Source organism: Alnus glutinosa, chromosome 11 (genome assembly GCF_958979055.1).
Source record: "Alnus glutinosa chromosome 11, dhAlnGlut1.1, whole genome shotgun sequence".
NCBI classification, from domain to species: Eukaryota; Viridiplantae; Streptophyta; class Magnoliopsida; order Fagales; family Betulaceae; genus Alnus; species Alnus glutinosa.
The window spans coordinates 24,653,011-24,680,726 of NC_084896.1; the positions used below are offsets into that span (position 1 = coordinate 24,653,011).

The 27,716-nt window shown below is 39.4% G+C and overlaps 1 protein-coding gene across 1 annotated transcript in view; it reads left to right on the forward strand.

Annotated features, from left to right (window-relative positions):
- Positions 1 to 17,277, forward strand: part of LOC133881257 (protein ROOT HAIR DEFECTIVE 3 homolog 2-like) — a 35,528-nt gene extending 18,251 nt beyond the window's left edge. The window contains exons 14-18 of the mRNA XM_062320186.1: positions 6,766 to 6,931; positions 11,320 to 11,444; positions 16,583 to 16,845; positions 16,948 to 16,996; positions 17,083 to 17,277. Of these exons, the coding sequence (XP_062176170.1) occupies positions 6,766 to 6,931; positions 11,320 to 11,444; positions 16,583 to 16,845; positions 16,948 to 16,996; positions 17,083 to 17,277 (798 nt within the window). The remainder of the gene's footprint in view (positions 1 to 6,765; positions 6,932 to 11,319; positions 11,445 to 16,582; positions 16,846 to 16,947; positions 16,997 to 17,082) is intronic.
- Positions 17,278 to 27,716: the final 10,439 nt, after the last annotated feature.

The window sequence follows — 27,716 nt, forward strand, 5'->3', positions numbered from 1 at the left end:
GGTGATAAATGCACTAAATTTTTTCATTGGATAGCTAACTTGAACAGGAGGTCCAATGCCATAGAGTCTCTTTCATTTAATGGCTCTATTTCTTTTGATCAGTAGGCTATTAGGGATCATGTTGCTCATTTTTATGAGTCCTTCTTTTCAGAAACTTATACTTGCAGGCTTAGGTTGGATAACCTTGTTTTCGACTGTTTGGATGAGGTTGAAGCTTCTTCCTTGGAACTTCCTTTTGCGGAAAATGAGGTTTTAGAGGTAGTTAAGGGCATGAACCGTGATAAGGCTCCAGGCCTTGGTGGGTTCTCTATAGTGTTCTTCCAAGATTGTTAGGATGTGATTAAGATAGATCTCATGGGGGTATTTCAGGACTTTCACACTCATAGCAAGTTTGCAAAAAGCACCAATGCCATTTTTCTTGCTCTAATTCCAAAGAAGTCCGGGGCTATAGAGCTTAAAGATTTTCGGCCTATTAGTCATGTTCTTGGGGTCTACAAGATCATTGCAAAATTTCTTGCTAATAGACTTAAAAAGGTTGTGGACAAGATAATCTCAAAGCTCCAAAATGCTTTTGTGAAACGTATTTAAATTCTTGATTCAGTTTTTATTGCTAATGAGTGCTTGGATAGTCACATTAAATCAGGTGAACCGGGGTTGATCTCTAAGCTAGATATTGAGAAGGCATACGATCATGTCAACTGGAGCTTTTTACTGTATATGTTGAGAAGATGAGGTTTTGGGGAGAGATGGTGTTCGTGGATAGAGCATTGTATTTTATTGGTGCGCTTCTCTGTCTTGGTGAATGGTACCTCCTCAGATTTTTTCAGTAGTTCTCGTCGTCTAAGACAAGGTGATCCCATGTCGCCTCTCTTGTTTGTCATTGTGATGGAGGCCCTAAGTAAGTTCTTCGCTGTTGTTGTTCATAGGGGGTATCTATCAGGTTTCTAAATGGGTTTTGGTAATAACAGGGTGCTTAATATTTCTCATTTATTGTTTGCTGACAATACTTTAGTTTTTTATGGAGCTAATCTTGATCATTTTCATTTTCTTCAAATTGTTTTTTTTTTTTTTTTTTTTTTTTTTTTTTTTTGAAGCTGTTTCGGGTTTAAAGATCAATCTGGCCAAGTCAATGCTAGTTCCTATGGGCAATGTTGTTAATATGGATGATTTGGCTGGTATTTTGGGTTGTGGAGTTTCCTCTCTACCTTTTAAGTATCTAGGTCTTCTGTTGGAGGCCCCTTTTATGGCCAAGTTCATTTGGGATGATGTAGTGGGCAAGATTGAAAGACGGCTGACTAGTTGTCAGATGATGTATCTATCAAAGGGTGGTAGAGTTACCCTTATAAAGAGTACTTTATCTAATTTCCCCACGTATTTCCTTTCTCTCTTCCTTATTCCTGCTAGTGTTGCTAGTCGTATAGAAAAGCTTCATCAAGATTTTTTGAGGGGAGGCATAGGTGAAGAATTCAAATACCACCTGGTTAAGTGGTCCAAGGTTTGTCCCCCTATTTCAGAAGGTCGTTTGGGTATTCGGAATTTGAGGACCTTTAATAAGGCTCTATTAGGGAAGTGGTTGTGGCCTTATGAGCATGAGAGAGAGTGGTAGCGCGCCAAGCGGCTACGTGGATTTTAAATTTATAAGTTTACCACTCGCAATAGTACGTATCGATTGTACTATAGTAAGGGTGATCGAACCACAGAGATTATTGGATGTTTTGCGTAATGGAATATCTAAAGAGCATATCTAACTTAATTTATCAACAAAAGTAAAAACAAGAGTTGTAGAATTGAAGCTACAACGACAAGGTGAAAGAAATGAAAACGGAAATGAAATTGACTTAAAAGAAAACTTAGGGTGTTGATCCTATCCAATCCTCAACCTATGCAATGCTTAAAGTCTATATGGATCTTCCTAACATGCTTGATATGAGCGAGTAATAGGCGTCAACCATTACGACGACCTCGACGTGAAAACACTCTAGTTAAGACGGAATCATAAAGCACCTAGGTTTACATTAATCAACTCCACGTAAAGACTAAACTATAATTGAAAAGACATTTACTCTACCTAAGGTGTGGAGTGACTAATGTTCCCTAGCTTACTACTCTATAACACATCCTAATGAGTATACACAATACATGAAAACCCTAACTAGGCCACAATGACAAAATATCTAGTTTCACACCAAATCATTCCACATAAAGTTAAACTACAATTGAAAGACAATTAGACTACCAATGGGGTGAAATGATTGGTGTTCCTTAGCATACCCTATAAGGTGACTCTAATGAGAAATCATACATCATGTCAAATAGCACCATTGAAAAAGACATCATTCTTGTTTCCAAGAATGTTGGTTTTACTCAAGACTTCAAGAAAAACTCATAGACAAGTTAAACTCTTTTTCATGAATAAATTTGATTGGAATCTTGATACCAAAACCTTTTAGCATGGGTTTTGAAATCCTCTAACCCTCAACAATCATCAAACATCTAAAGAAAATCCTAAGAACATCAAGAACACTTCATGGTTTTTTGGATTGGATTTGGATCAAACCCTAAGACTAAATTAGCTAGACATGAATTTAAACTAATCTAAGCATGGAAATGAATGAAAACAGTAAAGGAACAAAGGAGAAATGAATTGAAATCAACTATATTAAACTTAAAGAAATTCGGATTACAAAAGAGGAAGAAAATTAAGAACAAGCTAAGCTAGAACTTGAAATTAAGGAAAGGAAATTGTTCTCTGGAATTAAGCCTAGAAAACGTGCATCAAAGTAAACTAAAACATGAAGAATTAAAGGGATACACCTGAGAAAATCCGAACAAACCCCAAAAGATGCATGTTCTAACCTAAAACCCTAATCTCATATATATAGAGAATTGGATTTACAAAAGAACATCAAGAGCTAATCCTAGCCACACAAACAGAGCTGGTCGGCGTCCATTTCCGTCCACAAAATCCAACTTATGATTTGAATTGCATAAAGAATGCAAAGATCTGGAAATATCTGATTTTCTGGAAGTCGGCGAATTCGATCGATCGAAGAGTCGATCGATCGAATTATTGGCTGTACAAATAGTAGATCGATTGAAATGCCTTGGATGATTTTCCATCTTCTCAGGGTCAGTCTCGAACTCTGGAAGTGACCAAAATGCCCTTGATGTACTTCCAGGTCTAATTCAAGAGTTTTGAATTAGATTTCAACTAAGACCTGAAAATAAGATAAAACACAAAAACTACAATAAAACGTTATATATACAATACGAACTAGGTCTAACAAATGCAAATTAAGGGGTCTTGAATCGAATAATTCAAGACTTATCAGAGAGGCTTTGTGGAGATCAGTTGTGGATGCTAAGTACGGTTCTACTTGGGCTAGTTGGTGTTCTTTAGACCCACCTAGGTCTCACAGAGTAGGGCTTTGGAAGAACATCAGGAAGGGGTAGAGTTTGTTTAGTAGCCATACCAGACTTGCTTTGGGAGATGGATCCAGGATTAGATTCTGGGATTATTTATGGTGCGGAGAGATGCCCCTTAAGGAAGCTTTTCCAGGTTTGTATGACATAACTTGAGACAAGAACTCACTCGTTGTAGCTCATTTGATTTTGGAGAACAGATATTTTCAATGGGATGTCAGGGTCATTCAAGCGGGCACACAATTGGGAGGTGGACGTCTTGGCTTCATTCTTCACCTTATTGTATACTATCCGATTAGATCATGATGGGGAAGACAAGCTTTGGTGGTCTCCTTCTCGCAAAGGGAAGTTTGATGTTAGATCTTTCTATAACATTCTAGCTTACAAGGACACAATTCATTTCCCCTAGAAAATTATCTGGTGGACCAAGGTTCCTTTAAAAGTGGCCTTTTTCGCTTGGGTGACAGATCTAGGAAAGATCCTTACTTTGGACAATCTCAGAAAGAGGCAAGTCATTATGATTGATAGATGTTGTATGTGTAAAAAAAGTGGGGAGTCTGTGGATCATCTACTTCTTCATTGTGAGGTCGCTTGCCTTCTATGGAATGCCATTTTTAGTCACTTCAGTTTATCTTGGGTTATGCCTCGTCGATGGTTGATCTATTTGCATGTTGGTGGACGGGTGGTCGCTCTTAGAGTGCGGTTGTGTGGAAGATGGTTCCTGGTTGCCTCTTATGGTGCTTGTGGAGGGAACGTAACGATAGACAATTCGAGGACAAAAAAAAAATCATTGAGGAGCTAATTTCTTTTTTCTTTTATTCTTTGTATTCTTGGACGGCTGCGTTCCTTGCCCTATTAGTGATTAGTTATAATGATTTTCTTGTATTGTTTTCCTCTTCTTATTAGTTGTCGTTCTTGTATACTCCATGTGTACTTGATTGCACTTTACACTTTTAATGAAATTTCTCTTACTTGTCAAAAAAAAAAAATTTTCTTATGTTCTGAAGTAGCTTCGGAATTGAAAATCAATTTAGCAAAATCAGATATTGTTCCTATAGGAGAAGTGGAAGCTGTAGAACTGGCAAGTATTCTTGGTTGTAGAGTCTCTTCATTGATGGCGACTCCCTTTACCCTTTGGGTGTTTTACCTCATGGCTTATGAAAGACAAGATGCACTTGGTGTAAGGTGGGGGTTCTCCCTAAGGTTTTGGGCTTGAGGGCTTGGGTTTTTGAGGGTTGTTGGGTTTTCCTTTCTTGTTGTAGGTTGCTTTGGTAGTTCCAGTGTACTTGAGGGCGTCTTACGCTTTTTTTTTAAAAAAAAATTTTTATATAAAATCTTTATTACTTATAAAAAAAAATGAAGTGTTTGGGTTTCCGATTGGGTGCTTCTTATAAGGCCACTTCTATTTGTAATGGCATTATTGAAAAGATGGAGCGTTGGTTGGCTAGATGGGAAAAAAAAATTATTTAATTAAAGTGGTAGATTGACGCTAATTAAGAGTATTCTATCCAATTTACCCATGTATTACTTGTATCTTTTCCCTATCCCAGTGGGAGTGGCCACTAGCCTTGAGAGATTGTAGTAGGGATTTTTTATTGGGTGGTATTGGGGATGAGTTTAAATTCCACTTAGTGAATTAGGTAAGGATTTACATATTTTGGGAAAGCAGTTGTTGCAGGTATGCTATGGGTAGAGACAATTTATGGAGATTGATGATAGAGACCAAATATGATAGTATAGAGGGTGGTTGGTGCTCTAAAGAGGCTATGGGGACATTTCGAGTGGGAGTTTGGAAACATATAAGAAGCAGGTGGGATATATTTTCCAAATTTGTTAGATTTGAGGTGGCGGATGATGTGTCAAAGTTTAGTTTTTGTCATGATGTGTGGTGTGAGGATAGTTCGTTGAAAATTTCTTATTTGGATTTGTTTAGTATTGCTCAGAGAAAAGATGCGTGGGTTGTAGATAACATTCAGGTATGAGAAGGGATTATTCAGTGGAATGTAATTTTTACTTGACCAGTTCCAAATTGGGAGGCGAAGGTGGTGGTGTCTTTCTTTGAGATGTTGTATTGTTTCAAACTAGGACAAGGAGAGGAGGATGGAATAGGATGGAGTCCTTCCAAAAGGAGCAAGTTTGAAGTGAAGTCATTTTATCAAGTACTAACTAGCCAAAATGGATCCTTTTTTCCGTGGAAAAGTACATGAAAGTAAAAGATCCTTTGTGGGTGGCGTTTTGTGTGGACAACAACATTAGGGAAAACATTGACGCTTGATAATTTGAGAAAGATGAATGTTGTGGTGGTTGAGTAGTGTTGCATGTGCAAGAAGAGTAGGGAATTCATTGGTCATTTACTGATTCATTGTGAAGAGCAAGGGAATTATGGAGCTCTGTCAATGGGTTATGCCTAGAAGGGTGATTCACTTGTTGGTCAGCTGGAGAGGACAGGTTGGCCTGTTGGGTGTGCTACAACTGTGGAAGTAAGGAGGTTGGCTCCATTGTGTTTAATGTGGTGTCTTTCAAGAGAAAGGAATGCTCAGAGCTTTGAAGATGTAGAGACTTCGGTGATAGAGTTGTGGAAGATAATGTTCAACACTTTCTAAACTTGGATATATATGCACATCATAGTTTGGTTGTTTCTAGTTTTGTAAATATTTTGAATTTGTTCTTTTTCCTTAGATTAGGGTGTCTTTTTTTTGGGTATATTCCATGTGTATTAGAGTTATGTCTCTTTACGTTTTATTTTGGTTGTTTCAATTTTTTTTTTTTCATTTTCTATCAGTTAAGCTCTTGGGACAATTGACAATTTAATATAGTATCAAAACGGAGGTTCCGAGTTTGTACCTCGACTCTCTATTGTAGCTCCTATTTAAATATTTCATGTGTTGGGTTCTACCTAATAATAAGGGAAAAGTTCTGGCCCACACATATGGCGGAATTTTAAGAATATTAATTAAATGATTAAATTCACCATTTAAATATTTCACGCGTTGGTGATTTAACAATCATAATATCTAACTTGTGTATATGAAGAATGATTGCCAATTTCTCAAATTCCGAAGTAACAAATAGAGATATCCTTTGATGGACTAAGAGATACCAATTTTTTTTTTTTTTTACATTTCAAAAGGTTTTCTGGTTGTTGGACTTATATTATATCAAGGCCTTGTTATACTGCCCATTTGGGTCTTAGAGATAATACTGTTCATATTCTGATGTGGGATATAGAGTTTTTGTGCTTAAAGTTAAGACTTAAAGAGAAGTACGCCTTATTGTTAGTTTGCAATTCTATGGTTATGTTTTATTTCTTAATTGATTCTTGTTGTCTTATGACTTGTCCAGTTTGTTCACTCTGCATTCACCACCTTGTTGGGACATCTGCGTTCCAAAGCTTTCGAGAGTTTTAAGAGTAGACTGGAGCAGTCACTGAACAAAGGAGAAGGGTTTGCTACATCTGTTCGTACTTGTACTCATTCTTGTTTGCTCGAGTTTGACCAAGGATGTGCAGGTAGTAAGAAATGAAAATTTAATCTGTACAACATACACATGCTTATGTAGAAATTATGTTTGTGTAAATGCTTATTCTAGATGGAATTAGGGTTGTACTCTCCCTGTTCTGGAACATTGTCTAGTTGCTTTGTAGTATGTATTTGTGACATACTTTAAATTTGATGTGCAACATGTCAAGTTGTCAAATTAGAAGTGTTGAGGATGAATTTTCTTGGGCCTTTGCTGGAGTCTACGGTCCTAACATTGATGCTCTCAGAATTTCTCTTTGGGATGAATTGGCTGGTCTTTCTTCTTGGTGGGAGTTACCTTCGTGTATTGGGGGCAATTTCAATGTCACTTGCTTTCCTGCCAAAAGATTGAGAGATGTTCGTCTAAATGCCGCCATGATGGAGTTTTCGGACGTTATTTTAGAGCAAAGTCTTATGGATCTTCCGCTTGCAGGAGGGTCGTTTACATGGTCTAATAATCAGGAGAATTCTTCTTGGTCTCGCCTTGATAAATTTCTTGTTTCTCCGGATTGGGAAGTTAAGTTTCCAGGACTTTGTAGAAAAGGCTTCCTAGATTGTGTTATGATCATTCTTGATTGTGGACGTATTCAATGGGGTCCTAGACCGTTCAAGTTTGAGAATATGTGGTTGAAGGCTAAAGAGTTTGTGGAAAGGGTGCGACTTTGGTGGACATCTTACCACTTTCAAGGCTCTCCTAGTTTCATCTTCTCTATAAAACTCAAGGCTTTAAAGAATGATCTTAAGAGGTCGAACGAACATGAGTTTGGCAATGTGGCGCTCCGCAAAACTACGTAGTACGTATTTGGAAGAACTGTGTGCTTTTGATCGGTTGGAGGAACAACGCGATTTTGAACTCTCGAAGAAAAGATAAGGAAATGTGAGGACATCAGAGATCTGGAAAACTCTATTCTGTAAGAGGAGATTAGCTGGAGACAGAAGTCTAGGGTTCTTTGGCTTAAAGAGGGTGATAAATGCACTAAATTTTTTTCATCGGATTGCTAATTTGAACAGGAGATCTAATGCCATGGAGTCTCTCTCAATCAATGGCTATATTTCTTCCGATCAACAGGCTATTAGGGATCATGTAGCTCATTTTTATGAGTCACTTTTTTCAAAACTTTATTCTTGTCGGCCTAGGTTGGATAACCTTGCTTTTAACACTTTAGATGTTGTGGAGGCTTCTTCCTTGGAACTTCTCAAAAGAAGGTCTTTGAGGTGATTAAGAGCATGAATCGTGATAAGGCGCCAGGCCATGATGGGTTTTCTATAGCGTTCTTCCAAGATTGTTGGGATGTGATTAAGACAGATCTCATGGGGGTATTCCAGGATTTTCACACTCATAGCAAGTTTGTCAAAAGCATTAATGCCACTTTTCTTGCCCTTATTCCAAAGAAATCTAGGGCTATGGATCTTAAAGATTTTCAACCTATTAGTCTTGTGAGTGGGATATACAAGATCATTGTAAAAGTTCTTGCTAACAAACTTAGAAAGGTTGTGGATAAGATTATCTCGAAACTGCAAAATGCTTTTGTGAAAGGAAGGCAAATTCTTGATTCAGTTCTTATTGCTAACAAATGTCTGGATAGTCGTATTAAATCAGGTGAACTAGGGTTAATTTGCAAGCTAGGTATTGAGAAGGCATATGATGATGTCAACTGGATTTTCATACTACATATGATGAGAACATGTAGTTTTGGGGAGAGATGGTGTTTGTGGATAGCACATTGTATTTCCTCGGTGCGCTTTTCTACTTTGGTGAATGGTACCCCTTCAGGCTTTTTTAGCAGCTATCGTGGACTTAGACAGGGTGATCCTCTATTGCCTCTCTTGTTTGTCGTTATGATGGAGGCCTTAAGCAAGTTATTCACTATTGCTATTCACAAAGGCTTTCTTTCAGGTTTCTTAGTGGTTTCTGGTAGTAACTGAGTGGTTAATATTTCTCACTTATTGTTTGCAGATGATACTTTAGTTTTTTACGGGGCTAACCTTGATCAACTTTTCTTCTTGTTTTATTTGTGTTGTTTGAACCTGTTTCAGGTTTAAAGATCAATTTGGCCAAGTCAGTGTTGGTTCTTGTGGGTGGACAATATGGATGAATTGTCTGGCATATTGGGTTGTGGTGTTTCCTCTCTACGTATAAAGTATCTTGGTCATTCATTGGGGGCCCTTTTAAGGTTAAGTCCATTTAGGATGATGTAGTGGGCAAATTGAAAGATGGCTGGCTAGTTGGCAAATGATGTACATGTCAAAGGGTGATAGAGTTACCTTTATAAAGAGTGCTTTATCTAATCTCCCCACGCATTTTCTTTCTCTTTTCCCTATCCCTTCCTGTGTTGCTAATCATATAGAGAAGCTTCATTGAGATTTATTGTGAGGAGGTCTAGGTGAAAAATTCAAATATCACCTAGTTAGCTGGTCCACGGTTTGTACTCCTATTTTAGTAGGTGGTTTGGGTATTCGGAATTTGAGGATCTTAAGTAAAGCTTTATTAGGGAAGTGGTTGTGGTGATATGAGTACGAGAAAGAGGCTTTTCGGAGATCAGTTGTGGATACTAAGTATGGTTCTTCTTCGGTTGGTTGGTGTTCCTTGGACCCCTTTGGGTCTCATGGAGTAGGGCTTTGGAAGAACATTAGGAAGGGGTGGAGTTTGTTTAGTAGCCATACTAGACTTATTTTGGGCAATGGCTCAAGAATTAGCTTCTGGGATGATGTGTAGGTTGGAGAGATGCCCCTTAAGGAAGCTTTTCCAGGTTTGTATGACGTAGCTTGTGACAAGAGCATGCTTGTTGCAGGGCATTTGATTCTGAAGAACAGATCTTTTTAGTGGGATGTCAGATTCATTCTAGCGGCCCACGATTGGGAGGTGGACGTCTTGGCTTCTCTTTTCACCTTATTGTATTCTATTAGATTAGATCGTGATGGGGAAGACAAGCTTTGGTGGTCTCCTTCTCGCAAAGGGTAGTTTGATATTAGATCTTTCTATAAGACTCTTGCTTACAAGGAGATTGTTTTTTTTCCTTTGAAAATGTATTTGGCAGACTAAGGCTCCTTTGAAAGTGGCTTTTTTCGTTCGGACAACAGCGCTAGGGAAGATCCTTAGTTTGGACAATCGTAGTAAGAGGCAAGTCATTGTGATTAATAGATATTGTATGTGTAAAAAGAATGGGGAGTCTGTGGATCATCTTCTACTTCACTGTGAGGTCCCTTGCGTTCTATAGAATGCCATTTTTGGTCGTTTCAGTCTGTCATGGGTTATGCCTTGTTGGGGCGTAGATCTATTCGCTAGTTAGTGGATGGATGGTCGCTCTCGGAGTGCGGTGGTGTGGAAGATGGTTCCTTGTTGCCTTTTATAGTGCTTGTAGAGGGAATGTAATGATAGACAATTCGAGGACAAAGAAAAAACCATTGAGGAGCTCATTTCTTTTTTCTTTTATTCTTTGTACTCTTGGACGGCCGCGTTCCTTGCCCCTTTAGTGATTAGTTATAATGATTTCCTTGTCTTGTTTTCCTCTTCTTCTTAGCTGCCATTCTTGTATACTCCTTGTGTACTTGATCGCTCATTGCGTTTTTAATAAAATTTCTCTTATAAAAAGAAAAAAAAGGTTAAATTGACAACTATGCTGTCCATGTACATTTCTTTTTCTTAGCTACTATTGTTGTCTATATAGTTTGTAGAAATTGGGACTTATTTTGTGCAAAGGTTTAGATTTATGATTTGGAATTTGCCTAAGTCTTTGTTTTTTTTTTTTGTTTTTTTTTTTATTTTTTATTATTGTACAATTGGATGATACTAGCCTTTGTTAATGTCCCTTTGACTCATTTTTTTGGATTTTATTGATCTTTTGAACTTTAGATTGTAATGACCAAGGGAATCTTTGGTAAGCTTCCTTAAGTGTTCTCAACTTTTCTTTCCATGAAACTTTACTTACCTGAAATAGGAACTCATCCTTTTTTTTATTATTATTTTTAATGCTTAAAGCACATGATTTTCTTTCTGATTTATATTTTCTTCTACTCATCTTGTGATGGTTGTGGTTGTTTGATATAGATTTTGGGTTTCTGGTGCATCTTTTTATGTGATTATTTAGTGTTGCTGAAAGTTTTGGTATCTACTTTTCTTACATGTTTGCATGGTGTTGTGTAACAATTAAATCCTTGTTTAAAGGATGTTATGGGTCTTCTTGAACCTACCTCTTTTACTTGCCTTGAAGGACCATTATTTCCTCTGATGTAAGATTTTAACTGAATATCTTATATGTTTTCTATTAATTCCAGCTTTTTATTTGTTTGGGATGATTGATATTCAAATCCTATGTGGATGTTAATCCATCATACAATCAATGCCTCCTATAAGTGACTTGTTATATTCCATTTTCAGATGCTACCATAAGTCAGGCTAATTGGGATGCTTCAAAAGTCTCTGACGAACTTCAGCGTCATATTGATGTACATGCATCATCTGTTCGTAGTGCAGAGTTGTTGAAAATGATAGCCAGTTATGAGGTATTGTTCTTGATTAATCCAATGAGTGAATACTGCTTTCTGGACCAGGGTTTTCTTCAAATCATGTCCATAATGATATTTTGAGCCAAATCACCAACACTCTGTTTGGAACCAATTCACAATTGAATTGAATTTAATTCATTATGATGAAAAATTACATATAAGTGATATCACTAACACTATGGACCTAGGAATGATTGGATTGGGAAGCTTCTCTCTCTCTCTCTCTCTCTCTCTCTCTCTCTCTCTCTCTCTCTCTCTCTCTCTCTCTCTCTCTCTCTCTCTCTCTCTCTCTCTCTCTCTCGTGTTGGCGCATGTAGGCATGTCTCGGTGTTCTTTAGTTGTCTATTGGCTTCTTCGACAATGGCGTTAGTCTAGTTTTTCCTTTTTAGTATTATGCAATGGGTTTACGAAGTTGGTTCTATTTGGAAGTTGAGTATTTTGATTTTTGGGTAGATAGAGTTTGACTGTTTGAGTTGGTTGTTGGCTACCATGGAAGAGTTTCTTCTAGCTGCAGTGGCCTTGATGGAGTTTCTAAAATCCTCCAGGAGGGTTCGAAACCCTTTATCGTCCAGTGGTGTGCCATCAAGTTTAGACGATATTTGGCTATCATAGAATATGGAGGTGGCAGTTTGAGGGGCTTTGTGGTTATTCTGGGAGGCAGAGGTGGTAGGGGATGGGCTGGTTTTGTGCTTGAGTTATAGAAGGTTCTAGAAACCTTTCAAACTTCCTTTGGTGATGTCCCGAAAGCTCATCATTCCGGGGAACCCCTTGGTCAGTACTCTTTGTCTGGCCACAAGTTGAACCCTTCTGTGCCTTCAATGTCCGTGGTGTGTGCGCGAGCAGGGGAAGCTATCAAGATGTCTTATAGTGTACGATGAGGTATTGGTTGGACCAAGGTGGTATATGGTGGATTCCACGTCTCTTGGGAAGGGTTATAAGGAGCAAAACCATTATGGTTGGGCCAATCTAATTTGCCAAAAGCAAAAAAGAAGGATTGAGTAATGGCCTGATTACCCCTAAGTAAAACGTGAATTTTGGCCCTGTTTTAAACCTGCGCTTCAGTGGATGGTGAAGGAAGGGGCTAGCTCTACTTCTTCTTCAAGCCTTGGTTAGGGTGCGGGTGTAGGCTCTGAGTGTGCGTGCTTGAGATCCGCCCATCTTGTTGGATCTCTGACAGCCTCACCATCATATTTTGATGATTGTGGTGCTTATGTGGGAGATGATCGGAAAGGAAATCAGAGCATTATTGGGGGGCGGGGGAGGAAGAGAAAATCTTGACGATTGCCCTCTGTCTACAGTTCTTTTTTTTTTTTTTATTTTTTTTATTTTTTTATAAGTAGATTTTATTGAAAAGAAAGCATAAGGTACCCCTATGTACATAGGAGAACCATAACTGACCGATTGCCCTCTGTCTACAGTTCTTTTTTTATTTTTTTTATAAGTAGATTTTATTGAAAAGAAAGCATAAGGTGCCCCTATGTACATAGGAGAACCACAACTGACCTGAAAAAACCCGAACAAAAACCCAACAAACAACTCCCAAGGCAAAACCCAGAAAACAAAGAAACAACCAAAAGACTACCTTCAAAAGAACCCAAACAGAACCCCCCCCCCACCCAAAAAAAAAAAAAAAGGGATAGAGCACCAAAGAAACCCACAAAAAACCCCCAAAGCATCCAACTCTGCAACCTATTGGTCTTGTCTCTCCTACGCCTCGAAGAAGCTTTGATGTCTCTGTAATTTATGGATCTTTGTAGATTCCCAAGCTCCCTCTTACTCTCGCGTTTCTTGCTCTTAATCATCTCACCCTAAATCTCCCAATGCTTCTGTCTTTGTTCTTTAGTCACCAACGTATACATCTCGAAGATCTTCCCCCAACTCTGATTGCAAACAATAGGCTGATCCTTCTTCTCTAGAAGCTTTAATACCTCTTTCCTCCACCAAAAGACTCCATCTCGGACTTTCTCTCCCAAAGTTGAACGAATGGATAACGTAAGGGCAGTAACACACTCTGGAATCCGACTAGGATCTTCAGTAGACTTCTTCTCTTCTACTGGATTTATAGGGACATGTACAAAAGAAGCTACGTGGGCTTGCATAGAAGGAACCACAAGGACTAGAGATGAGGAGGAGGACACTGGAGAAGAGTTCAACTCAGAATCGACCAATAAGGGGACAGAACCCAAAGAAGTTGCTTGAGCCATCGGAAGCAACAACTCCGATGCCGACAGAGGAGGATACGACGAGGAATTCGGCTGAAGAGGGCACCCAAAAGAACCCGATGACACCATACCTATACCCATACCCTCAAAAGATTCTACTTGGGCTCCTCAGGCCAGTCTTGCACCGAGTTGCTGCATTTGTGGCCCAACTTTTTGGGCCAGGTCTGAAGCCCAAACAATCCTTAGGTGTAAAGTGTACTGGGTTGGTTTTAAACCCATTTAAAAAAGAAGAGAGGAACATTCTTGATAGGACGTGTTGTAAATTTTGCAGTTGTGGAATTCGGTTTGGGTCTGGGTATGGAGTCTATTTCAGGTACTTGTCCAAATGTGATTTTGGATCCGGGTTCAAAACCGAGTTCGGGTTCGAATTTGGGGTACCAATTCTCATTTTCATCTTCCGGTTTCACGTGGGGCATCATTGGAGGTTGGTCGAAAGCTTTTTGTTGATAATCTATTAGTGAGTAATTCCCAGCCACTTGGTCTTGTGGATTTAGGGCATGGATCAAAGACGAGGAGTCGTTTTGGTGATGGTTTTATGCTGGATGGTGAGGGTTCTATTATGGACTGTGTCGGGCCTGTCTTGGGTTCTCAAGATTCGCTTGAGGTGGGCTCGCCGAAAGGGAGGGTTCCAATCTCATCCTTGGAAGAACCCATGTCCAAGCCTCTGATTCAATACAAACCCAATGGGAGAAGACCGAAGACGTCAGTGGGTCAAGGAGTACTCAAATAGATGGGTTGTTTTAGGCTAGGGTTCCTAGAGGCGAGCTCATCCTCTCTCTCAGGTTGGGGTTGATCTAGTAGAGCTCGTCCTATCTCTCCTATGGAGTGGTCTTTCTTTTTCTCTTCGATTGGGTTAGGGACAGAGGGGGAAAAGGATAAAATTGTGGCTTTCCTCTCTGCCTTTTATAAGGCTCATAGGCGGTGGGATAAAATTAAGGATTGTGAGTGTTAGGGGCTTAGGGCAGGGTTGTTTCTTGTTGGGTCTGTATTAAGGTTGTTGCCTCTTGTATTCTTTGTATGTACTAGGGGCACTTTTACGTTTTTTTTTTTTTTTTTAGTAAATTGCACTTATAAAAAAAAAAAAAAAAAAGTTGGTTCTAACGATGACATTGTTGCCAACACTGAGCCCTCTAGAAAATGGTGGTTTTGTTGCCAAAACAACTGCTTTAATGTCGGTTAAGTTCTATGTACCTATAAGGGTTCTCCTTCACAGAAAATGGGTCCTTGCTCCCTATTGTGAAGGACCCTTATAGGCGGGTCCATATCATCCAATCCAGAAAAGGCGGGTCACATTTTCAAGAATATTAAACCACGACCCACATGACTCCCAATCACATCAAAGGATACAATTCCTTTCCCTTTATCAATAGGGGGAAGAGCTCATTTTTTGTAAGCCGCTATGATCTTGCCCCCTGTTGCTTCCAGTTCCAAATTTGTCAATGGAGAGGAGAGAATAAAGAGTTGAAAAGATTGTCTTGTTATTTCGATTCCTTATGAAGCCTAAATCAAGAGTAATTCTAGAAGTCTTTATTATGTCCCCCCAAAAATGAGGTGGCTTTTAAAATCACAATTTGATTAAAGTTCAATAATGATCAATCACAAGTCCAATAGTAATTTAAAAAGTCACATTATTATTGGAGGCACACAAGAGTGACACAAGCCGGACTTCTAGCATTATTTAGTGAAAAAAAGGTAGACATCTTACTACTTTCAACCTTCCCCAAGTTTTGTTTTGCCTCGTCGCAAATTTAAGGTATTGAAAGCTGATTTAAAGTCTAGAATGAAGTGTTTGGTAATGTAAAGAGATAGGAAAAGCTTTTTTTTTTTTTTGGATGAATTGCGAGTTCTTGATGGCTGAGAAGAAGAGAAAGCTTTGTGTGTTGAGGAGAAGTTGAGGGAGGATAAAGCTGTCGGGCTACTCTTTCGGAGAAGGTGAGTTAGAGACAGAAATTGAGGCAAGTATCGTATCCAGCTTCACTTGAAAAGTTGAAATCCAATATGCACAACCTAAGCATATCCTCGAGGGTTTGAATGGTTCTCTCGAATTGGCTGTCGGTTTGCGGATGGTATGTTGTGCCAAAGTTCAATTTGTGATACAATCTCTTCCAAAACTTTGATATGAACCGTGAGTCACGGTCTGACACAATGGAAACCGGCACTTCATATGGCCTTACTATGACACATATGACATCTTGTTTAATTGGCACTGTTGGTACAGCAACGACAAAATCCATAGCTATTTGATCTTATTTTCACATTAGCACTTTGAGAGGCTGAAGTTACCCAGCTGGCCTTTGGTGTTTAGCTTTCACAAGTTGACGCAAAAGGCATTGTGCAACATACTCAGCTACATTGCGCTTCATGTCGTACCAACAAAATTTCTTCTTCAGATCTTGGTACATCTTATTATTGCTAGGATGAACAATATATCTTGTCACAAATGGTTTTTCACAGCTGGTAATTTTTTCGTTAGAGTCGAAGGCCGAGAAATATTTTCAAGGAAATCATTAAAATATTTTAAGACGGAAATGTTTTTACGTCGAAATAAATGGAGCATAAGTGTTTTTCTTGCACATTTTATCAAATTAATCACTTAATTAGTCTAATCTATGGTTTTAATACTTAATTAATTTCTTTGACATTACATGGCTTGCCCAGGATCACCGCTCGATAATATCCCAACACTTTTCTTTTACGTAAAAAAATATCCCAAATAACCCATTGCTAGGCAATAAGAAGATAGGAACTACCAACACAGGGACGATATCATCGGGTTGGACACAAACTTACCTTTTAAGCAGATGCACACATTAATATCATATCTTAAACATACACAAGGTAGCTATTTTAGCCCATTCATAGTTTCCAATAGTTGCGAAAATGCTGATGCTTTTTTTTGTTTTGTTTTTTCAGGAACAACTTAACCTGGCACTGACGAAGCCGGTAGAATCCTCACTTGAAGCTGGTCAGACAGACACCTGGGCTTCAATAAGAGAAATTCTTAAAAGTGAGACTCAGGTTGCTGTAGCAAAGCTTTCAACTAACATTGCTGGTTTTGAGTTGGACCAAGCGATAGTTGACAAAAAGGTGCAAAAATTGAGGGACTATGGAAGAGACTTGGTGGAGAAAAAGGCAAGAGAAAAAGCTGGAGAAGTTTTGATTCGTATGAAAGCTAGGTAGGGACTAGCAAACTATGTAGTGGAAAGTTTTCTTCTTTTTTTTTGGTTCAAATCTTTAGCTTTTTTAGTGGCTTATTTCTTTGCTTAACAATTTTTCAGGTTTTCAACCGTATTCAAAAAAGACAATGGAAAGGATGCACTCTCTGCGGTAATCTGCAAAGGACTTTTATTGATGGAGTTTAAGATGAATTACCAGTTATGCTTAAATGGATTCATCTATATCTTACTGTGCAGTCTCTAAAGCTTTTATCTGTTATGGCTGCCATACGCTTGGATGAGAAGCCTGATAAGATTGAAGAATTACTTTTTTCCTCTCTCATGGATGGTGCTGTTGCTCTTCCATCTTCTGAGGATGGGAGCATTAGAGCTCCTACAAATGGTCTTGCCTCAAGCACTTGGGAGGAGGTACTATTTAGTGGTTACTGGTAGGGTCATAGCTTAATGTTCTTATCACCAAACAGATTTCTTATTGAGGAGCAACTATAATATAGGTTTCTCCAAAGGATACGTTAATTACACTAGAACAGTGTGCGTCTTTGTGGAGAGAGTTCAAAGCATGGGCGGAGGATAAAATCAGGAAAGCTAATGTGAGCGAACCGGTTCATTCTATTCCTATTACTCTTCTACAGTTTATTGTTTATTGCTTCTTCTTTTTTCCTTCTCTAATTTGATTGTATCTGAAATTATTAGCTAGCTAATGGTGTTGCATAAGAAATGGATAACTTTCTTTATTAAATTGGGAAGTTCCCGTGTCTATCATGAACTGACCCTTAATTTTATGTGCTGATTCAAACTTGGAAGCTTTAAATTTTAATGTACACAAAGTATGTTTTGTAATATATAAAGTTGTTTCATGACGTACTTTAATTTGTTTATGTAATATTGAGTTTTTTCCAAAAAGTTGGAGTTGTGGTTTCTGTGAAACAAACCCAAGCTATTTTGAATATTTGAACTATGGGATTTTGAGCTGAGGAGCTGCACAGCTAGAAAATTAATAGGGAAGTACTAGTAGGAATGATACCATATACAGCTGAAGTGATCAAACCTGATTCAGTTAACAGGCCATAATGTTTGTCTAATCCACCACAAAGTGTACTAACAGCAATAGTTAACCCCAAGAAACTCAAACTAGAACAGTACAAACAGTAAATAACCACAACAACTAGGTGAAAGACCCACGAACAATGCTGAAACAGGCCAGATAACCACACCAACGAGCAAAAAAACCCCATCGACAATATTGAAATAAGCCACAAATCACAAGAAACAGCCCAAACCAAAGTAAAACAACCCAAAAATTGCCGAAATCAACAAAACTGACTAAAATACACCTATATCGATTGAAAAATACTCAAAAAAGATATGAACTACCGAAATAGATAGAAAACTAACCTGAACCGGCTGAAACTTCCTGAAACATGATGGAGATCACTGAAACCAGCCAAAAGTGAGTAGTCGCTGGCCAAAATGTGTCGGCCATCATTGAAACCGATCGAAATGAGTTGCCGTAGGCCGAAATGTGTCAGATATCATCGAAATCGGCCGAAAAAATGTTGTTGGCACCCAATTGGTTCGACAGAAGACAGGTTGACTCAATTGGTGTCAGGTTGATTCGATAACCCGCTTTGATGATGGGCTGGGCGGATCCGAATGAATAATAAGTGGGTTTGGGATGAATAGTGTACTGGACTTGGCCCAAATCACAACCAAAGCTAAACGGACTTTGGGTTGGATGCTGGGCTAAATGGCCCCAAATCAAAATCTGGCCCAACTCACCCAAATGTTGGGGATGTTACATAAACGGCAGATGTGTGGCCGAAACTTCTTCTTGCTCCTCAGATGTATCCATGGATCTTGAGACCTTTGGATCTTCTCACCAATTACTAAATATAACCGAGAGTGTGCTCTTAACTTGCTTCTAACAATACTTTGTCTAATTCTTGATAGTACTTTTTTTTTTTTGATAAGTAAGCAAAGTTTTATTAAATAAAAAGCATAAGGCGCCCCTAAGTATATAAAAAATATACATAGGAGCAACCAAAGTTAACCTACAACAACCCATATAACCCACAAAACCTTAAACCTAGAACTTGAAAGAAACACCCAAAAATAACTACTAGAGGAACCCAAACAAAAATGCAAGAAAAAAAAACCAAGGGCCTGCAAAACAAGCCAAGGCTCACAATCCTACATCATGTGAGCCTTACCTTTCCTATGCTTAGAAGAAGTTTCAATGACGCCATAATTGATGGAGCTTTGCAAATTCAAGAGCTCCCTCTTGCCTTTGGACTTCTGGCGCTCTATCATCTTGTCTCGCAGAGAATCCTCTTCCATGGCTAAACTATCCCAAAAATCAATGTCCTCCTCCCATACAACGATCTCCTCGTTGTGATCAAAACTGACAGGCCAAACATGAGATTAGGAAAAACCATTTTCCTCAACAGATGAGGGAATGGTACAATTTGTCGCGGGGGGGGGGGGGGGGGGTGGGGGAGGGGGAGGTAAGGCCTATATAACACCCCGGTCCCATATTGAGAAGATGAATAGCCCACATAGAGTTGGTGGTTTATAAAGTTAGTGATAAGTGTTAAGTTCCACATCGCCTAGTTATTAGGTGAAACTGGACTTTATAATGGATTCTAGGAAAAACTTCAAATTGACTAGTCCTTTTGAGGTGATAGTGCAGATATGTCTAGCGCTTTTTCTTGGGTCCTTATAGCCTACCACCCTGACATCGATGACCTCTCAATGCGAAACGGGAGTGACTGATGCAGTCCGGGGGGGGGGGGGGGGGGAGGGTTGAGAAACCCTTTTTTAAATAGACCTTACTTCACTGGAAGCTAAGGCTTTGCAATTTTCTTCTCTGAAGGCTTTGCACCTGAAATTTTTTTTTTTATCAATGTCGACAAAAATAGGAGACACCAGAGTTGCCAAAACAACACCAGAACTGCTCGGTAGAGGGAGATGATTCAAGGGGCAGCCAGAGAAATCGAAACCAGTAACTTCGGCGCTAGCGAAGTGGGAAATTCGAACGACATAGAGGCTGGAACCAGGCTTGTCTCACCTCCAGAAGAATATATATATATATATATTTCAAAAAAGCGTCGAGTGCACAACCTAAGGTACACTGGATATATTTTTGATACCCCTATTCCAAAAAGAAAGAAGAACACAAATCTAAAAAATCCAAAATATTTATACACTTCTAACCCCTCACATACATGTGATGAACCAATCTCTCCCAAGTCAAACAACCCCACTCGGATTTGCATCCCTCAGACTCACATCCCCTAATCACCCTCATCACTGTCCTTGCCTACACCAACACTCGAATAACTGATACTCAAGATCAAAGTCGGTTGCAACTCCATTGGATAACTGTTTCTCAGCATTCTCTGCCACAGACCCCCTGTTGATTTCTGCCACTCCATGCCTTGCACATATTGTCTCCAGAGACCCATTCAGTGCAAACCCTTTGCTGGCCATCCTCGTGCCCCCAAAGAACCATTGGTGCCTTTTAAGACTGGGTTTTCCCCATTGTCGTCTCCTTTCACACAAACATAACACCCAGACATCCTTACCCCATATCGGCGGCCTCTAGCTCAGTATCCGCCTTCGTCGTTGTCATCGTCTCCACCCTCTGATATTCTCTACCATCTTGCCCAACACCCCGTCCTTCCCTCCAGGCTTGTCCGACTGCTTTGACTGAGTCCGGCGACTGTATACTGTCATCGCTAGACTCCAAATTGGTTCTTGGTGGGCTTCAAGTATTTCTTTTCCCTTAGCCTTCCGCAAGCCTAAAGCCTACTCCTTCAAATGATCGAATCCACTATTCTCTCCCTCTCCCAACAAAGCCACTTTGTTGTATGTTGGACCTTGTATTGGGCCTGCAGTAAGCATAGCCTCATCCCTAACTAGGCCTAAATTGATCAGACCCAGCCACCTCGCATCTTCCTCTCTAATCGATATCAACATCTTCTTCAAATTTTCCAGCTGTAAATTGCCTTCCACAAAATCGTTCTGCGTGAAATCCACGCCAACATTAACCAAGCGAGCTCTATCTACCACTTTCGTCTCCTTTTCCACTCTTGCCAAAATCTACAATGCTTGATCTTAGGGTTTTCCCGAATTGCCCCAACTCAATGTACATTTTTCCTAATCATGACCCTCCCCTACTAGAACTTCCACAAATGTTCGGCCACCCTGGTTCGCCGACTTCATCATCATTGTCTAGGCAGTTTGTATCTTCCCACCTTTATTCCCCCCATCGCCTGTCTTTGCAAAGAATTTCTCTAACTTCCTCAATTGCACAAGACAATTAGCCCATCCACTACCTTTTCTTCCCTTCGGTATAATCACAAAGGTCCGACGAACACCTTACCATATTCCGACAACTCCAAAAATCTTCCATGGGTGTTACCTTGTCATTGTAGATTATGCACCGTAGAACCAACCCGGAATGTCTTGCAAAAATCACGCATCTCCCCACCTTGCCTCAATTCCTCCATCGACCTCCTAAACCATCCTACACTCAACTTACTCAAGAACAATGCTCTGAAAAGACCTCTACTTTGCTATTCTCATGCCATCCCCTACACAAAACTCAGAATAAAGCTCAAAAGATTTATCTTCTACATAGAAAAATGCCACATAACCCATCAAAATTCTGATAATAGACCTACACGACACTCCTTGCACGCCGCCCCTATCTTCATGCGCTACTCATAAGAAAGGGTATTGAATAAACAACAGTCTTCTTATTAAACGATATAGATGAACCTCTATCAAAATGAGCACACATATGAAAGCCAAAGTTGCCAAAACTTACAGTAATACTCAAATATAAGCTAAAAGCATATGCAAAAGAAATACTTCAAGAATATTAAGTTATTAGTAAACATTTTTTATAAGTAATAAATTTTATTAAAAAAGTGTAAAAGCACCTCTAAGTACACAGGGAGTATACAAAGGAGCAATCAAACCATACCAAATAGAAAGAAACCCAACAAACCCGCAAGACACCCGATCCCCAAAAACCCTAAAAGACCTAAGACCTACGAGGCACTCAACACTACAACATGTAAGTCTTGCCTTTTCAATGCCGGAAGGTTGCATAATCGTCACTATAATCACCCCCTTTCCCGATGAAACTTTTCGCTAACGCTGGCATCCATGATAGCCAGAAGATAAGCCTCTTCCTCTTCGTCAGGAAAATAGACACTCAAAGGGAAAGAGGATGCTCTGTCCTCCCCATGCCACACCTAATTAGCAGGATCCCACACTACAACCTTTCCTGATGGACCAAGACCTATCGGCCACTTCTGAGACTCGACCAAACAATTCACCCTAGGTCTTCGCCCTTGTCAGCTGAAGAAAAGCCGCAACTACCCAAATGAGAGGGAGTCCCGACCACCTCATTTTCCTTAACATGCCCTATCCTCATTTGAGAAATCCCCTCCCTAAGAAACCCTTTGCCGGAGGAATATGCTTAATGACCTCCTTCAAAGACGCTGCCTTGTCAATAAGGGGAGACACCCGAGAGTTTCACACTAGCTTGGGCTCCAAGGGCTCTCTAATTTGGGAGTGGCACCCAAGAAAGGAGAAGAAATCCCACCAGTAAAATCGGATCTCCTAGTTGCCACAAAATCGGAAAATGAGCTCTCATCCAATTTCACAACACGACCTTCCCTGGCCTTCCTATTATACTTCTGAAACGACTTTGAGGACGAAACCAAAGGACAAGAAAGACAAAGCCTCTCTCCCACCTCATCAGCCACTGAGGAAGAAATATCGGGGAACAAGTGAACCAGATTCAAAATCGGCCCCTATGGCTTGAGAGAAGCTTCTAAAGACGCCAAAGTTGACTCACACTCAAACAGAGAAATCAAAGGAGAGGGGCCAGAGCTCACAGGGACAAGCCCATCCCAAACTGATGAATACGAAACCACACTACCTAATTAGTGGTCCTTTGAGAACTCAATCGCCGGCTATCCCAACACCAAGCTTCCACCGAGCCAAACCCAAAACATTCTTTTGTTAAGAATTTCAGAAAGGGGAATTGAACAGAAGCTCTAAGAGTTCCAACTGGAGCCTAAGGATCATGCCCTCAGACTTTGGGCTGAAGGGAAGACCTGAAGAATAGCTTAACACCCTGGCCCGAAGACTTCCAAAACAGTTTAAAGGGGATAATAGGCTTGCTAACAGGTTTAGACCTAAAACCATTGGGCTTAGAACCCAACCCAACTACCTGACCTCGTCCTTCTTTGACCCGATCCAACACTACACGAGAGAACCCTAGGAACACCTTCAACCAGTATAATTTGGAACTACCCTTGGAAACTATCGTCTTCTTCACTAAATGCAGGATCGAGCCGCCGACGACCCAGAGAAATCAAGCTCATAGCAGTTCACCGCCGTTTGCACCTCTTTTCTGTCCTTGGCCAACATCGATGGAAATAGATTGAGAGGATTCGCTGACACCGACTTCAACCCCATCGTCTTCTCTTACACTCTAACCATCGAACATAGAACGGCTGTATAGGAGCGATCTGAACCCCTTTTTGTTTCCTTTCCAAGAAAGGCACTTGAGAAACTTGAGAACACTCTTTAGCTTCGAGGAGAGCCATCGTTTGCTGTAACTCACCTACAAACCTATGCCAACCCCACCCACCAATGACCCTTAGGGAGCCGGATAATACCTTTTCGACCACCCTCTGCAGAAACTGCTACCTTCAAACAGTGGCTGGCCTTGTTACCACCCCCACGAACCAATATCATCTTCTCGTCTTTGCGAAAAGACTTGAAAGACATCTAAACCTAGAGACTTCAATGCCTCTTCAATCGTATCCACCAGGAAGATGGAGCTTAGTACACCCAAAAACACCCACCCAACAAAATCTTTCCTCCTTTCCTCCAGACAAACTTTTGCCCTATCTTCTCGCACCGGGAAGAATTTCTTTTCGCCTTTACAGAAAACCACCACTCCAAAATGTGCCTCCCCGTATCATCTTTTGCCTCTATGAAAGTTTGATTCTCCATACCCAAACATAGACGTCCAACCCTAAGGATACTTGAACCATCGCTGGAGGTTTGACTTTGAGCAACCATCGAACAAAAATGACACTCAGACCTCTAGCTTAACGAGCTTTCACGCGTCATCGCTAGGGCAACTAGAGATGGCGGACGACGAGAGTTGCAAGAGTTGCGAGCTAGAGTGAATTGGTGATTAGTAAACATGCAACACTACATTCTTAGTAAACATTGAAGAACTAGAGTGAATTGGTGATTAGTGAGAGCTACAAGATATCTATTTATAGGCTTAGCATATTGAAAGAAAATCAGTTCTAACCCACGTGGTACTATGAGAAGCAGTTCCCATCCACGTGGAACTAGAAGCAGAGTCCTAACACCACTAGGACTAAGGGGCATGTGGTTAGGGCAAAATTGTACCCTACCTACACCCCCACTATAAATCATGACCTAGATTCTTTCTAGGCTTTGGTTTTATCATCTAGCCCAGAAGAAAGGGAGAGATGGAATCAGGAAAACCAAGAGGGATTAAACCATACCATGCAAATCGATTTGCATGAGAAAATATGGAGAAAAAGATGAGGCTCGTTATCTGGCAGGTAGCAGCCTACCTCACACATTTTATTATATATGTTGAAAAATATACCAATACTGACAAAATACCCATATACTCCAAACTGACCGAAATACCCGTATAAAAAATCCCAACAAACTCTTCTAACAAAACTAAAATTTTTATTGGGGGTTGATGGTATGTAGTTCTTACTCATATGATGTGAAAATACGCCTAATTTAATTTTCTTCATGTGATTCCTACTTTTCTTTCCCCCCTTGTCTGCAGTTGCTCATGATATTAAAGAATCACTAATGGATTCTTATCACATTATCTTGGCAACGATCTAGCACACTGATAAATGATATTTTTTTTTTCCCAGGAGACAGGACCTAGTTGGTTAACTGCTGCACTCGGGGGTATAGTGGGGGCGATTGCCTTTGGCCCGTTTGGTGCTCTTATTGGTGCTAGTATTGGTTCTTCCCTAAAGTGAATTGGTGATTGTGTTCATTGAAACTTGTTCTCAAATGAAACAGGAATCCTTTTTAACTCGTGGTTTTATTTATTGCCTTTTTACTATCGAAAGCCTTATGTGTATAGATGGATGGAGCGTTTCAAAAGGGCACTGTGTGTATAAATGAAAAATTACTCTTTGTATATCACTTTTCTATTTATTTAAACGTAAATTACAGTTCGATTGTAACAAAAGAACACTGGACTTGTTTGTTCATGTTTACAAAATAGGTCGTTTCATAATAATATCCACTACAACAATCATGCCAAATAATAAGAAATCTCTTTCTACCTGCTTCTTTGCTCTAACAATTGCATCTCACTACCCCTCGCCTCAAGCAATTGTGAAAAGCACTTGCTTGTATTCTTTTTAGTTTTGCTAGTTGATTTGACGTCCTACAGTTAATATAATGGTTCTTTTAAAGAGAACTTAACTCAACTCTGAAACGATTTCAAAAAAAAAAAAAAAAAAAACCCAACTCTGAAACGAACTTGAGTTTTGCCAATAAAATTCATCCCATTTTAATATAACTTTCTCTTGGGCAAAATTGAAAAAAAAAAAAAAAAAAAGATCTATGGACGAGAAAGTGACAGAGAAACATAATTAGTTTCCTATAATACTTCACTCTACTACAAAAAGAATAATTCAGATATCACAAAGGCAGGATGGTGCACTACCAATAAGCATTTAGTATTCACTGAGGACCAAGCTTAACCTAACTTAAAACCCATACATGGCCAAAATACCTATCTCATGTTGAAAAATCGTGACCCCTTGTGTGTGTGAACAATCAACTAAATGCTAAAATATGTAAAGGTGCGAAATTTAAATAATACAGATATTTTGGTAACGAAGTGGAAACTCAATTAAGAGAAAAACCATTTCGGGGCAGCCAAACCCAAAAAATTCACTATTCAGAAGACAAAGGTAGTAACAAAGCAATAACACTCTCATACCCCGATGCGACAATCATACCTTGCACTCTAACACATAACCCAACGTGGACACCTTTTAACCAGATCTCCTACCTGAAGGGCTTTTCAATATAATCTTTTACCTTAGGACTCCTTCTTAAGATAGACTTCAATGGTTGATAATACAACACTAAAATAAACTCTAAGAGAGTTAGCACATCTAACTATGTCTGCCTAAACACCATCTCTTAGTACACTGGAGTTTATATGATGCTCCTTATAAAATAACCACCCCTTAATCCCCTATATATAGGCTTTAGTAATCCTAGTTCTAAAAGAATTCGGATTCCCACGGGTGCATCCTGATGGATTGCTGATGAGTTCGGACTCAGAACAACAACCGACTTCAAGATCTAAAAATCTGGAGCACACGTGTCGATTTTGTGAAGTGCGCATCCGAACGAAGCAAACTTGAGCTCGGACGGTTGTTTTGGGAAGTCCCACCGTCTGCACCTATCGCATAAGCATCCGAACACCTTTCTGATGGGAACTCTTTGAATTCAGCGTGCGCTGATCCATTTGGACGGATTCCGGACCATGAGCTACTAACTTCATTGTTTGGAGTAGCGTTCGGACCATCTAGAAACACTAAGTCTTTTGGCTTGAGCGTTCGGACTTTGGCATAGAGCGTCCAAATGGTAATCTGAGAAAACTAACTTTGTGCAGCATAAAGTCTTCAGAATCTTCTAAGTAAAATATCAGAAGATTGATTCCTTGTTGAGCACTTTCCATGTAGGAATTAAATGTTTTGCAATATTCTGGAGAATTCTGAATAGACCGGTGTCCCTGATAAAGAAAATCTATAACAGAAATTCCTTATTTTGGAAGCGTTTTTGTCAACACAGAATGAGCCAATAAAAATAAACCAACAAACTCCCCCTTTGGCCATTCTGTGATAAAATGACTTATACCAAAAATAAAAATTACTCCCCCCTTTTATCTCAACAAGACAAAGGGTAAAATAGAGTAAAAATAGCTAGATAAAATAAACCACAAAGGGTTTAAAAGTTTGAACAAAACAATAAATGTTCAAAAATAAATAAATACCCAGTCCAAAAAATTATCAACATACATGAAATTAAGTGTTGCAACACTTAATCCTCTAGCAACTTTCTGAAACAACAAGGAAAGACAAGCAGAGTGATTCTTTCACACATAGAGTCAATGCACACATGTATAAAGAATGCATAACACAGTTATGAAGGAAATCAAACATAACCAAACATATCCAAGAGATATGAGTAAAATATGAGCAGTCAAAATCCCTACAGAATTTTAACTAAGATAAATTTACTCTACTCATGCCATATATGTCGTTTTCAATATGAGAGAAAATCTAATGTTTGATTGGTCAAAAGTAAAACCTTATCTCACTAGGACATAATCACCCTCATCTGATATACTCCCACTAAGTCATAGCACTTTTTTCCTTTAAGTAGTCTGTTAATGATCTTCTCTTTCCACAATGATTTGATCACTGACTCTTTTTATAGGGACAAGTGTCAGAAGCATATATCAACACATTCAGCAGTGGATCCTTTTTGAATCTATATTTTCTGAAAATTTATTCATGCTTTTTAATACAGTGTGCTATAACCTAGAAAGAATGCCAGAATTTATAGGTTCTTAGTTCAACTAGCGAATTGGTCAATTTGACCATCTAAGCAATAAATATCTCTCACAAAAGAATTTTCAAAAGTAAGAACCAGAGAGAAAAGAATTACCTTAGGAGAGCTTTGGATAACGCACAAATTCATCGCATGAGAGGAATAAACTATCCAGCTTGAAGATGCAGTAA